Source organism: Oncorhynchus tshawytscha, linkage group LG26, assembly GCF_018296145.1.
Source record: "Oncorhynchus tshawytscha isolate Ot180627B linkage group LG26, Otsh_v2.0, whole genome shotgun sequence".
NCBI lineage: Eukaryota > Metazoa > Chordata > Actinopteri > Salmoniformes > Salmonidae > Oncorhynchus > Oncorhynchus tshawytscha.
The window spans coordinates 53247467-53262365 of record NC_056454.1 but is presented as its reverse complement, the minus strand read 5'-3'; the positions used below and the strand labels follow the sequence as shown (position 1 = coordinate 53262365).

At 41.4% G+C, this 14899-nt stretch overlaps 2 protein-coding genes across 3 annotated transcripts in view; one reads left to right on the top strand and one right to left on the bottom strand.

The window, feature by feature from the left end:
- Positions 1-17: 17 nt before the first annotated feature.
- tmem41aa (transmembrane protein 41aa) lies at positions 18-3964 on the top strand. 2 transcript variants are annotated; one of them, XR_006080056.1, is made up of 6 exons: positions 18-318; positions 1433-1583; positions 1762-1923; positions 2238-2376; positions 2563-3568; positions 3618-3964. XR_006080056.1 is itself a non-coding variant. In XM_024379174.2 (5 exons), exons 1-5 carry the CDS (start codon positions 146-148, stop codon positions 2778-2780), a joined length of 843 nt encoding a protein of 280 aa, XP_024234942.1. In that variant the 5' UTR covers positions 18-145; the 3' UTR covers positions 2781-3964. The 2 variants fall into 2 exon arrangements, 1 of the variants encoding a protein (XP_024234942.1); XM_024379174.2 differs by having other exon boundaries at positions 2563-3964.
- Positions 3965-9925: 5961 nt separating this feature from the next.
- Positions 9926-14899, bottom strand: part of LOC112219207 (hatching enzyme 1.2-like) — a 29096-nt gene continuing 24122 nt past the window's right edge. Inside the window, exons 7-10 of the mRNA XM_042306939.1 lie at positions 14588-14766; positions 13417-13498; positions 11637-11761; positions 9926-11528 (exon numbers count right to left, since the gene is read on the bottom strand). Coding sequence (XP_042162873.1) covers positions 11515-11528; positions 11637-11761; positions 13417-13498; positions 14588-14766 — 400 coding nt within the window. The 3' untranslated portion in view covers positions 9926-11514. The remainder of the gene's footprint in view (positions 11529-11636; positions 11762-13416; positions 13499-14587; positions 14767-14899) is intronic.

Here is a 14899-nt window from a genome sequence, read left to right as displayed (position 1 = left end):
TGATAATAACGGATGTTACGTCACAGCTGTCCGTCTAGGCTCCCCATTTTCCTCTTCGGTCCAGCGCTTATTGTCGTCCCCCTTCTGTCTCACCCGATACTTGGTTCCTGTATTGCATGTAGACTAACTAGCTTCTTCTTTAACTATGCGGTCAATTGTGGGTTTAATTGTTGTAATTACCGCCGCTACTTTCTATCTGTACATTCTGTCTTCTTACCTTCCGACCGGACCGCGACAACTCCCACCCAAAGCGACGGAGAACGAAGAAAAGTCTGACATCGACACTAACAAGGACAGTGGGGAATTCAAAGAACACAGGTAACTATGTAGACTACAGTATATGGCTCTGACTCGTACTTGTGTAATAGTATAGCTTCCGTCCCTACCTGGGCTCGAACCAGGGACCCTCTGCACACATCGACAACAGCCACCCTCGAAGCATCATTACCCATCGCTCCACAAAAGCCGCGTTTCGAGGGTGGCTGTTGTCGATGTGTGCAGAGGGTCCCTGGTTCGAGCCCAGGTAGGGACGGAAGCTATACTGTTCCACTGGCTAGAGACTTTAAAAAAAATCTTTATTTAACGAGGCAAGTCAGTTAAGAACAAATTCTTATTTACAATGATGGCCTACCGGGGAACAGTGGGTTAACTGCCTTGTTCAGGGGGCAGAACGACAGATTTCTACCATGTCAGCTCGGGGATTCGATCCAGCAACCTTTCGGTTACTGGCCCAACGCTCTAGATTCACTGAACAAATTTGTTTGGAGAAAGATACACTTAAGACATGAAATAATATCTGCCCCCATATCAAAGTCATTTTCAGTAGTTAGAAACAGAGAAGATAAGCATTCCTGCAACATTATTTTGTTGAAATATAATATAATTAGATCTATGATGAATTAATCTAATTGATTGCATCCATCTTGGCCATTTTTGAATTTATAGGATTCATATAATCAATAAATATAGTACCTAAAATCTGATTTGGACCAAACTTTTTTCTAACAATGAGTATGACACGAGGAATCCAAATAAATAGTCAAAAGCCACATACAGATATCCCAACCCAATAACAAGTAAACAATATCAGTTCTCCACGTCTGACAAGTAGTACATGGAGCTGTGGCTTGTTTCTCCATCATATGTAATGTATTCTTAGTCAATTTACTGATGTTTTCTTCCCCCTGTTCAAAGGAATTAGTCATTGAAGTTGTTACGTTTACATCCGAATCCTACATCCAGGTTAAAATACGAATATATACAATTTGAGGTGGAACAACCCTTCATTCATCTTCCCATCATTACACACTGATGAGTACCATGACTCGTATACTATAGTTCATCTCTCCATCATCATCATCACCCCCAGATCAGACAGGCCCTTGTTCACCAGCATTCATGATACTATCTGTGTTGTGATCCCTCCGTTCAGGCTGAAGTTCCCCTCAGACCTGGTAGAGCTGAGGGAACTGGCTGAGCTGCTCCAGTTCTACAAGACAGAACACACTGGATACGTTCTGCTTCTCTTCTGTAGCGCCTATCTCTACAAGCAGTCCTTCGCCATTCCTGGCTCCTCCTTCCTGGTACACACACTCGCACACAGAAAACATGCACAGAAAATATACTCAGAAGCAGAAATTGTAGATAAACATCATAATATACACATTATAAATGTGATTTTTTTTTTTTACATGTTTGTGGAAATGTTTGTAATCATATAATCAGCTCTGATAGTTTTTGATTCCTCTCTGTCCTCTGCAGAACATTCTAGCAGGTGCTCTGTTTGGCCCATGGCAGGGCTTGGTACTAGCCTGTGTTCTGACCACTGTGGGCTCCACCATGTGTTACCTCCTCTCCCAGGCCTTCGGTAAGCGCTACATCACAAACCTCTTCCCTGGCCAGGTCTCCATGCTGCAGAGGAAGGTATGTAGTATGCAACAATCCCATTCACTGTGTTTTAACAGGTGAAATCCATCCTCCCAATGTATATTTAGCCGATGTGAAATGGTTAGCTAGTTAGCGGTGTGATAGTATGTGTTCAATCTGTGACTTCACCTGCTCTGACACCTAGAAGTGGGCTGTTGCTCAGCAAGGGTCATGGCTTTGGTAGAGTGATTGGTAACTTGATATGTGGGATGCCGACACTGACATTGGTTATATGGCCACTGGGTGGCAGCAGAGTTCATGTATGAGGAGATAGATATTAACCATTTCTCTTTTGCTGCCCTGGTTCCAAGGTGGAAGAGAACCAGTCCTGTCTGTTCTTCTTCCTCCTCTTCCTCAGGTTCTTCCCCATGACTCCTAACTGGTTCCTCAACATGTCCGCCCCCATCGTCAACATCCCTGTCACATTCTTCTTCTTCTCCGTCTTCATCGGTGAGCAGCAGAAACTGATTCACTCTTTTACTTCATAGTCCCAATGTGTTATTAATGTAATATTCAGAGACCATCTCTTTGTGATCCGTAAGACCATAACAAACTTAGCAATGATTGATGTTGTGTTTCTGTCCCTCTGTGTGTCTCATGTCTCTTTCACTTTCTGTCTCCCTCCCATCCCTCCAGGCCTGATCCCATATAACTTCATCTGTGTCCAGACGGGCTCCATGCTGTCTGAAGTGTCCTCTCTGGATGACCTGTTCTCCTGGGGCAAAGTGCTACAGCTGCTGTGCATAGCCTGTGTGGCTCTGCTCCCCGGGACCCTCATCAGACACTACAGCCAGACACACCTCAAACTGGATGGCCTGGAGGAGAACAATGGAGTCAACAAGAAGACTCAGTGAGGAGCGAACAAGGTTCCTGTGGAAATAACAACACATAGAGGATGAAGTTGTAGGATTTGGAGTACCTTGGTATTTTTGGGATAGTCTGTACTCTCCAAGTTCAGCCTCCATTTTGTTGGTAAGACCCTGAGCATCCTGGGTCAGCCTGTACATATTCCTGTCAGTGGGCTGGATACAGGAGAAAACATGATAAAATAGGTTGGAACTGAGGATTCCTACAGTAGATGACCTCACAGCAGAAGGGAGATGTGGGAGTCTGTGTGTATGTTAAGAGATTGTATGGACCGAGTCTATGTCTGTGTGAAGGTATTTTAAGACATTCGTGTTTTTATGGGTGAAGGGAGGAGACGTTAATTCCAAATCATTGTGTTGATGTTCTTGTTTGATGAAGATATCTTTGTTTTTTGGATAGACAACATTCTGTTGTTGGTACTGATACACACGTACCTTTTGAAGTGGCCTGTGTTTCTGTTTTAAACAGCAACCTCAAAGCAGAACAAGATGTCCCGCGAAGACAATTCTAGGGAGGGAAAGGTGAGAGGTGAATGGGTTTTGTATGTTATTACATAGGGAATTGATTGGGTCTCTTTTTTTAAAACATATTTTTCTGAATTGTTAGACCTGTATTTTATTGAAACACAATATTTTTACGACCTGCCGATCAGCGTTAGTGTGATTGAAATGTAAAGGCAAGGTTCCCATGTTAGGCAAAATGCATTCACGGTAAATGCTGCATATGTCAGCTCAGTTGGAAATGACCTTTACATTTAGATTGCGCAATCTGTAAGGTTCAGTGATTCAGATTGATTTTCATCAGGACTCTCTTCAGTCTGTAAGGTTCAGTGATTCAGATTGATTTTCATCAGGACTCTCTTCAGTCTGTAAGGTTCAGTGATTCAGATTGATTTTCATCAGGACTCTCTTCAGTCTGTAAGGTTCAGTGATTCAGATTGATTTTCATCAGGACTCTCTTCAGTCTGTAAGGTTCAGTGATTCAGATTGATTTTCATCAGGACTCTCTTCACCTTGATTGAATGTAAATACAAGGGTTTCCTTTTCTAATTGTCAACAAGTTATCAATTGTGAGGAATGTGTATTTTAAAAAATCTTTTGTCACTTTCAAAATGTAAATGTTTTCTGTCTGGATATCTTATTTGTCAATAAAAATAACAGGTGAACAACAACCGGAGTGTTCTGTTATTATTATTAGAGTTGTTTAAGGGGTGGATCAGCTTGATAGATTGTTGCTTCCGTCAAGGTAATTGTCTGCATCATTTCCGTCAAGGTAATTGTCGGCATCATTTCCGTCAAGGTAATTGTCTGCATCATTTCCGTCAAGGTAATTGTCTGCATCATTTCATATATTTTTGTACATTTTTTTTCTTTCATATTTGACTTAATTTCCCCGAACTATACCATCCTCTAATTAGAGAATGGACAACAACTCTTATGCTTCTACTTCACAGGAGAAGTTGTTGTTAATTGAGGAGGACTGGCTCAAGGTAATGACGAGAGAAGAATCAAATCAATGGTTTCCGTTCCAGACATTATGAGCCATTCTCCCCTCAGCAGCCTCCTGTGTTCTATTTCCAGCTTATTATATACATTTAAAATACTTCACGATAGTTCTGCTTTTACCTTGTCAGCTCAGGGATTTGATCTTCCAACCTTTCGGTTGCTGGCCCAACACTCTAACCCCTAGGCTACCTGCCGCCCCATCTATAGCTGAACACCATCCAGTTTTGATTTCTATTTGACATATATTTTTCAGCTGTGATGTTTCACAAAAGTTCTGAACCTTTCTATTCTCATAGTTCCTACAGATTGTAAATTAAAGATAAACGTTTTTGCTAAAAGTATTATATTATTGATCGATTGACTATGACTTTTTAAGTCACCCAGCGGTGCTATCTGCAGAGTTAGCTCCATGTAAATGTTTCAATTTTTCCCCTGATTTGTGGAATAATCTGCAGAGTTCACTGCAGTTAGATGTACTGGTGCCTCTCAGGCAGTTTAAATGATTGATTGAGGACCTCTATGTAGTTGAATGTGATTGATTTCATTAAATGTAAAACAAATTATAGTGCTGATTTTATTGTTTTAAACAGATGTGTATGTTTTAATATGCTGTTTTTATTGTAATGTGTACAGGGCTCTCTTGTAAAAGAGATTTTAATCTCAATGTGACTCCCTGTTAAAATAAATATATATTTTTTTAAATGCGAACTAAAAAATGATTCAGCCGTTCCTGAACGTGCGACCAAAAACAAGCAACATATGGACAGTACCAAAACAAATGATATAATGATTCTGTCTCTTCGCAGCATCGAAGAGCATCGAAAATCTGCAAAGCTGGGAAGGTTGTATCCCCCATATAAATAACTTTCTATTGGTTGCAAAAATGTTGTATAATTAAATTGAAAAACTCAAGTTTTGAATCAGTTTGTAAACCAAGTGCCATGGAATCAATTGAAAATCTCTCCCCAACTATTTTGCAATCTGTGGCACAGATGTATATGTTTTGTTCCGTATTGGCCTGTTATTACTTATATTTCATTGATATGACTTCATCACAGTCACGACACTTTGAAATGGACCGACACAAATTACATCAAATATTAGAATAGAAAAGTGAAAACTTTTTGAAATACATTTTTTATTGCTCTGATCCAGAAACCAATACTGTTCACTCACATCACAACAACAACATGGCTGATTGGCTGTTACCAGAAAGATCTGGGCCAGTCAGCTTGCAGTCCAAGGTTGCATCCCTTAAATGGCACCCTGCTCCCTATATAGTGACCAAAAGTATAAGTATGAGTACTATATATTTTGACCAAAAGTAGTGCACTATATAGGGAATAGGGTGCTATAAAAGCAGTGCACTATATAGGGAATAGGGTGCTATAAAAGTAGTGCACTATATAGCGAACAGGGTGCTTATTGAGAACACATTGTACTCCAGTCACTTCCCGTCTGGTTAACCCAGACCCAGTGGCTCCTGGGAAGGTGGACGACAGAGTTTCTGACCATGAAATTAGAATGATTCCGATTGTAGAATTATTCTGATTCCAATTCTATGGTTCTGACCCTCCCAGCTGAAGGAAGCATGTTCAGTGGAATGAATCCACCTCAACTAGGACGAATGAAACGCAGCACAGACTGATAGTTGTTCTGTCATGCTTCTTTTGCATCATGTTCTCATCCAGCAATAGAACAGGACAGAAACTCCTTAATGTGGCTTCGTTGACAGATGACTCTAGAATCCTCAGCTGAGCCACGCTACATATTTCAGCTATTTCAGCTATTTTATTAGGATGCAATAATGTCTCTATATAATACTGTATGTTTTCTTAAATTTGTTCTGGATTTGTGGACTGTGGAGAGAAAAAACCCTGATGGCATGTCTAGTGGGGTAAAGTGTGTGTAAATTAAATTATTGCATATGAGCTCCTAGAGTGTGCGGGTCTCTTTTATTTTCAAGGGATAAGTGTGTGTGTCAGAGCTGTGTGTAAGTTGACTATGCAAACAATTTGGGATTTTCAACACATGAATGTTTCTTATAAAAAGAAGTGACACAGTCAGTCTCTCCTCAACTCTTAGCCAAGAGAGACTGGCAGCATAGTATTTATATCAGCCCTCTGATCACAATGAAGAGCAAGACGTTCTGTTCTGGGCCATCTGCAGTTTAACTAGGTCTTTCCCTGCAGCACTGGACCACATGACTGGACAATAATCACGTTTAGACAACACTAGAGCCTACAGAACTTGCTTTGTGGAGTGTGGTGTCAAAAAAGCAGAGCATCTCTTTATTACGGCCAGACCTCTCCCCATCTCTTTATTACAGCCAGACCTCTCCCCATCTTTACAACCACTGAATCTATATGTTTTGACCATGACAGTTAACAATCTAAGGTAACGCCAAGTAATTTAGTCTCCTCAACTTGTTCAACAGACACACCATTCATTACCAGATTCAGTTGAGGTCTAGAACTTTGGGAATGATTTATACCAAGAAATTTGGATTGTCACCAAAAACACTCACAAACTTTTACAGATGCACAATTGAGAGCATCCTGTCGTGCTGTATCACCGCCTGGTACGGCAACTGCTCCACCCAGAACCGTAAGGCTCTCCGGAGGGTAGTGAGGTCTGCACAACGCATCACCGGGGGCAAACTACCTGCCCTCCAGGACACCTACACCACCCGATGTCACAGGAAGGCCAAAAAGATCATCAACGACAACAACCAACCGAGCCACTGCCTGTTCACCCCGCTATCATCCAGAAGGCGAGGTCAGTACAGGTGCATCAAAGCAGGGACCGAGAGACTGAAAAACAGCTTCTATCTCAAGGCCATCAGACTGTTAAACAGCCACCACTAACATTGAGTGGCTGCTGCCAACATACTGACTCAACTCCAACCACTTTAATAATGAAAAATTGGATGTAATAAATGCACCACTAGCCACTTTAAACAATGCCACTTTATGTAATGTTTACATACCCTACATTACTCATCTCATATGTATATACTGTACTCTATACCATCCACTGCATCTTGCCTATGCTGAACGGCCATCGCTCATCCATATATTTATATGTACATATTCTTATTCCATCCCTTTACATGTGTGTGTATTAGGTAGTTATTGTGGAATTGTTAGATTACTTGTTGGTTATTACTGCACGGTTGGAACTGGAAACACAAGCATTTCGCTACACTCGCATTAACATCTGCTAACCATGTGTATGTGACCAATAACATTTGATTTGATCTAGTGGAAAGCCTTCCCAGAAGAGTGGAGGCTTTTATAGCAGCAATGTTCCAACATCTAGTGAAAAGCCTTCCCAGAAGAGTGGAGGCTGTTATAGCAGCAATGTTCCAACATCTAGTGGAAAGCCTTCCCAGAAGAGTGGAGGCTGTTATAGCAGCAATGTTCCAACATCTAGTGGAAAGCCTTCCCAGAAGAGTGGAGGCTTTTATAGCAGCAATGTTCCAACATCTAGTGTAAAGCCTTCCCAGAAGAGTGGAGGCTGTTATAGCAGCAATGTTCCAACATCTAGTGGAAAGCCTTCCCAGAAGAGTGGAGGCTGTTATAGCAGCACAGGGAGGACCAACTCCATATTAATACCCATCATTTTGGAATGAGATGTTGGACAAGCAGGTGTCCACTTACAAAGCAACTGTTTTTTTACATCTCTGTTTCGGCAGCATCACAAAATCATCCGACATTCTAGAATTGAGATGAAATTCTCTTCTAACCAGTGATATTCAAATTATTCTCAGATTCAGTGTGGCCTTTGAATAGTGTTAAACACCCCAAACGTTTGCCCCCTGCTCTATTGATTTCAAATTGATATTGATATCAGTGATTAACAAAACAGAGTTACATTCAGCTTTCTAAATTGGCGACCTACTTGAAACAAAATGCAACAATCCACAACATAGCTGTCGATCTTCTACAAGGCGTCATCTAACCAATGATATACACTGCATTCATCTAACCAATGAGATACACTGCATTCATCTAACCAATGGTAAACACTGCATTCATCGAACCAATGATAAACACTGCATTCATCTAACCAATGATAAACACTGCATTCATCTAACCAATGATAAACACTGCATTCATCTAACCAATGATAAACACTGCATTCATCTAACCAATGATAAACACTGCATTCATCTAACCAATGATAAACACTGCATTCATCTAACCAATGATAAACACTGCATTCATCTAACCAATGATAAACCCTGCTTTCATCTAACCAATGATATACACTGCATTCATCTAACCAATGATAAACACTGCATTCATCGAACCAATGATAAACACTGCATTCATCGAACCAATGATAAACACTGCATTCATCTAACCAATGATAAACACTGCATTCATCTAACCAATGATAAACACTGCATTCATCTAACCAATGATAAACACTGCATTCATCTAACCAATGATAAACACTGCATTCATCTAACCAATGATAAACACTGCATTCATCTAACCAATGAGATACACTGCATTCATCTAACCAATGAGATACACTGCATTCATCTAACCAATGATAAACACTGCATTCATCTAACCAATGATAAACACTGCATTCATCTAACCAATGATAAACACTGCATTCATCTAACCAATGATAAACACTGCATTCATCTAACCAATGATAAACACTGCATTCATCTAACCAATGATAAACACTGCATTCATCTAACCAATGATAAACACTGCATTCATCTAACCAATGATATACACTGCATTCATCGAACCAATGATACACCCTGCATTCATCTAACCAATGAGATACACTGCATTCATCTAACCAATGAGATACACTGCATTCATCTAACCAATGATAAACACTGCATTCATCTAACCAATGATAAACACTGCATTCATCTAACCAATGATAAACACTGCATTCATCTAACCAATGATAAACACTGCATTCATCTAACCAATGATACACAATGCATTCATCTAACCAATGATATACACTGCATTCATCGAACCAATGATAAACACTGCATTCATCAAACCAATGATAAACACTGCATTCATCTAACCAATGATAAACACTGCATTCATCTAACCAATGATAAACACTGCATTCATCTAACCAATGATAAACACTGCATTCATCTAACCAATGATAAACACTGCATTCATCTAACCAATGATAAACACTGCATTCAGAAAGTATTCAGGCCCCTTTACTTTTTCCACATTTTGTTACGTTACAGTCTTATTCTAAAATGGATTAAATGAAGTGTTTTCCTCATCAATCTACACACAATACCCCATAATGACATCACAATACCCCATAATGACATCACAATACCCCATAATGACATCACAATACCCCATAATGACATCACAATACCCCATAATGAAAAAGCGAAAACAGGTATTTAGAAATTCTTGCATATGTATTAAATTTAAAAAACAGAAATACCTTATTTACATAAGTATTCAGACCCTTTGCTATGAGACTCGAAATTGTGTTCAGGTGCGTCCTGTTTCCATTGATCATCCTTGAGATGTTTCTACAACTTGAATGGAGTCCACCTGGTGGTAAATTCAATTGATTGGACATGATTTGGAAAGGCTCTAGGAAGAGTCTTGGTGGTTCCAAACTTCTTCCATTTGAGAATGATGGAGACCACTGTGATCTTGGGGACCTTCAATGCTTTACGAAGGCACTGTAAAGGGATTTGGTAGCCAATTATTTTTGCACCTACTAGTTACATGTTCACAGTATTTCATGTAGATTGACACTTTTATAGTTTAATGTTGAACATGTAATACTTGGTGCTATACATACTGTATTTTATGATTTAAAAAATATATACAAAATCAATGATACAACTGTATTCACTGTTAAGAAAAAGTGAATAAACATGTCTGCTTTCTTTGTGAGGCAGTATCTGAGACACTAATCTAGTTTAAGCTGCTTAAATAGAGCCAAATAGATAAGGTGCTGGAACGTAACGCGTCTCCTCCTCTCTGGAGTAGCCTCCACTCTCACCACCGAAGACAAGTGGTCAATTAATCAATACTATAAGAAGACTATTCTGATAACCATAGTAGCAGTTGTAGAACAGGATTTATTTATTATTTATTATCGAATGAATTATTTAGATGATGCTACTCTGAAAAACATTCCGGACTAATTTGACTTTACTTCTCTGGGGATTATCTATTCGTGTTACTGAGTATGATAAGATAGCTCATATTGTCTCAATGGCAAAAAGTTATTTCAGCCAATTCCTCCCATAATGGTCATTCTGTGGGCCTGCTACCTGTTCCTCACCTACCTGTCCCTCTACCTGTCATTCAATTTCCTGCGCAGCTTACGAAAGGACAGTGGAAAGCAGAAAGTGACCTCAACGATGCGTAGGAAGAGAAGAAGAAGGGGACGAGCACGGCTGTCCACACGAAGAGCCTTCCAACGCAGGAGCACACATTAGCAGCTGAACTGACCTGGGCTCCCTGCTGAACTGACCTGGGCTCCCTGGGATGAGAATGATCCAGAAAGCAAAAGGCTCTTTTGGTGGTATTCTACTGTAAAAGCTCTTTTGGTGGTATTCTACCGATTCAAATCAACGTAGCCTATCAACAGAGTTCTGGGGAACTTCTTCGGTGATACTCTACTGTATTTCATATGTGATAGAATCGAACGCAAGAACAAGCGATTGGACAATTGGACATATATAAGATTTGGACATTGTTATGGGGGGGAACAATCATTGACAGTCTTAGGAGAAAACCAGTATGACAAAAATGATGGAAAACATTATCTTATGTAGAAAACAAATGTCTTATAAGTTTGTGCCTTTGTATGGAGCATAGGCAGATAGTATGAACGAGGTGTCAGTTCCCTCTGCCATGATGGGTGTTAGTCTGCTGAAGAGGAGCTGTCATGAATGATTAGAATGGCCTGGGACTGAGAAGGATCACTCTGATCACCATGAAGCAGATGCACATCGGGTTGCCCATTAATCCCCATGTGGTCATCAGTTGTGATAATGACCATACGAGATCTCACACTTTAAATCACATTGTACAACACTTATAACAGACTTTATTGACATGTCTCGATCTTAAGTTTCATAAAAATGTATAAAATATGTATCAGTAAAAATGGGATATGACTTGTTCCATCAGTTTGTAAGCGGATCGTGGTCTACGCTGACAGTTCTTCATCGGAGTTACACCAGGCCACCTAGCAGACAAAATAAAACACTGTACTAGTGATGCCATGAAAACATACGGTTCACAAACACTTAACCGTGCCATATCCACTGAGATGGTGAAGCCGGTAACTACGTACCACATTCATACAGTAGGTTTATCTTCTGTATGTCCAGAACACTGGGTCCATCTCGCTGACCAATAGGAGTGTTGGGATCTGGTTTGGGGATGATGGTTGGGCTACCGTCCTCTGAGAAGGCATACCTGTATCAGAGAATGCAACCTTAGAAGAACACAGCCTTAGAACCCAACATTAGAGCACAACCTTAGAACCCAACATTAGAGCACAACCTTAGAACCGAATATTAGAGCACAACCTTAGAACCGAACATTAGAGCACAACCTTAGAACCGAATATTAGAGCACAACCTTAGAACCGAATATTAGAGCACAACCTTAGAACTGAATATTAGAGCACAACCTTAGAACCGAATATTAGAGCACAACCTTAGAACCGAATATTAGAGCACAACCTTAGAACCGAACATTAGAGCACAACCGTAGAACCGAACATTAGAGCACAGCCTTAGAACCGAACATTAGAGCACAACCTTAGAACCGAACATTAGAGCACAACCTTAGAACCGAACATTAGAACACAACCGTAGAACACAACCTTAGAACCGAACATTAGAACACAACCGTAGAACACAACCTTAGAACCGAACATTAGAACACAACCGTAGACCCGAACATTAGAACACAACCGTAGAACCGAACATTAGAACACAACCGTAGAACACAACCTTAGAACCGAACATTAGAACACAACCGTAGAACCGAACATTAGAACACAACCGTAGAACACAACCTTAGAACCGAACATTAGAACACAACTGTAGAACACAACCTTAGAACCGAACATTAGAACACAACCGTAGAACCGACCATTAGAACACAACCGTAGAACCGAACATTAGACCACAACCGTAGAACCGAACATTAGAACACAACCGTAGAACACAACCTTAGAACCGAACATTAGAACACAACCGTAGAACCGGACATTAGAACACAACCGTAGAACCGAACATTAGAACACAACCGTAGAACCGAACATTAGAAAACAACCGTAGAACCGAACATTAGAGCACAACCTTAGAACCGAATATTAGAACACAACCGTAGAACACAACCGTAGAACCGAACATTAGAACACAACCGTAGAACTGAACATTAGAACACAACCGTAGAACCGAACATTAGAACACAACCGTAGAACACAACCGTAGAACCGAATATTAGAACACAACCGTAGAACACAACCGTAGAACCGAACATTAGAACACAACCGTAGAACCGAACATTAGAACACAACCGTAGAACACAACCGTAGAACCGAACATTAGAACACAACCGTAGAACCGAACATTGGAACACAACCGTAGAACCGAACATTAGAACACAACCGTAGAACACAACCGTAGAACCGAACATTAGAACACAACCGTAGAACCGAACATTAGAGCTCAACCTTAGAACCGAATATTAGAGCACAACCATGTTAAGACCTTGGTGATATGGACAACGAGGAACTTGAAGCTCTTGACCCGCTACAGCCCCGTCAATGTGGATCGGGGAGTGCCCTCTGTTTCCTACCTACATTTACATATTACCTCAACTACCTCGTAATCCTCCCTGCAAATTGACTCGGTACCGTTACTCCTTGTATATATCATTATTATTGTTATTTGTATATATCATTATTATTGTTATTTATTGTGTTACAATTGTAGTTCTTTTTAACTCTGTATTGTTGGTTAAGGGCTCGTAAGTAAGCATTTCACGGTAAAGTCTAAACCTGTTGTATTCGGCGCATGTGACATAAAATTGGGTTTTGATTTTATAAACCAACTCACCTGCCATAGTGCATGATGGAGCCGTAATCATAGACAGTATTGAGGTTGTTGGTCTGGTACTTCTTAAAGTTATGCTTCTGACCTGTTTAGAGGGACAACAATTTCAGGAAGTCATCATAGGTACAGTAAACACATGAATAGAGAGAGGGAGAGGGAGAGGGAGAGAGAGGGAGAGAGAGATGGAGCGAGAGAGGGAGAGTGAGAGAGAGAGAGAGAGAGAGAGGGAGGGAGCGAGAGAGGGAGAGTGAGTGAGTGAGAGAGGGAGAGGGAGCGGGGAGAGTTGAGAGAGGGAGAGGGAGAGTTGAGAGAGGGAGAGGGAGGGAGAGGGATCGGGAGAGTTGAGAGGGAGAGGGAGAGCAAGCAAGGGAGAAGGAGAGAGAGTGAGCGAGAGAGGAGAGAGGGAGAAGGAGAGGGAGAGAGAGGGAGAGAGAGAGAGGAGAGAGAGTGAGCGAGAGAGTAGAGTGAGTGAGCGAGAGAGTTGAGGGAGGGAGAGGGAGAGGGAGAGAGAGGGAGCGAGAGAGGAGAGAGAGTGAGCGAGAGAGTAGACAGAGTGAGCGAGAGAGAGAGAGAGGGAGAGGGAGAGAGAGGGAGAGAGAGAGAGAGGAGAGAGAGTGAGCGAGAGAGTTGAGAGGGAGCGAGAGAGGAGAGAGTGAGCGAGAGAGTAGAGAGAGTGAGCGAGAGAGTAGAGAGAGTGAGCGAGAGAGTAGAGAGAGTGAGCGAGAGAGTAGAGAGAGGGAGAGGGAGAGCAAAAGAGAGAGGATCCCATGTGGCTCATTTGGTAGAGCATGGGGCTTGCAATGACAGGGTTGTGGGTTCGATTCCCACGGGGGACCAGTAAGAAAAATGAATTCTATCACTTCAGTAAGTCGCTCTGGATAAGAGCATCCGCTAAAATACTCAAATGTAACTCTCATAGATGGAAGTATTGATGGGACACTGACCCTTCCTGATGTTTTCCCATATGGTGAGTATTGATGGGACACTGACCCTTCCTGATGTTTTCCCATATGGTGAGTATTGATGGGACACTGACCCTTCCTGATGTTTTCCCATATGGTGAGTATTGATGGGACACTGACCCTTCCTGATGTTTTCCCATATGGTGAGTATTGATGGGACACTGACCCTTCCTGATGTTTTCCCATATGGTGAGTATTGATGGGACACTGACCCTTCCTGATGTTTTCCCATATGATAGAAACATGGCGATCCCGGTCAGAGCGGGACTGCTCGTGCACAAAGCCCAGAGCGTGCATGAGTTCATGGGAGACGATGCCAGACCACATGCAGCCAGGGGACTGCAGGGAGATGGGCTGAGGGCCTTCAGTCATACCCAGGAATGACCAGCAACTAGTGGTTCAACAGGGGAGAGACACGTTCAGCAAAACATATGGACTGACTGTATTAGCCTGGACCCAGACCTGTTTGTGCTGTCTTGCCACAGTTATCAAGGCAGTACAAACAGACCTGGGACCAGGCTGTC

Excerpts from the sequence above, each read along its gene's own strand:
- tmem41aa (XM_024379174.2), top strand. The coding sequence starts at position 146 with ATGCGGTCAATTGTGGGTTTAATTGTTGTAATTACCGCCGCTACTTTC. Across the intron at positions 319-1,432 it reads GGGGAATTCAAAGAACACAG|GCTGAAGTTCCCCTCAGACC; the intron begins GTAACTATGTAG and ends CCCTCCGTTCAG. Across the intron at positions 2,377-2,562 it reads CTTCTTCTCCGTCTTCATCG|GCCTGATCCCATATAACTTC; the intron begins GTGAGCAGCAGA and ends CCATCCCTCCAG.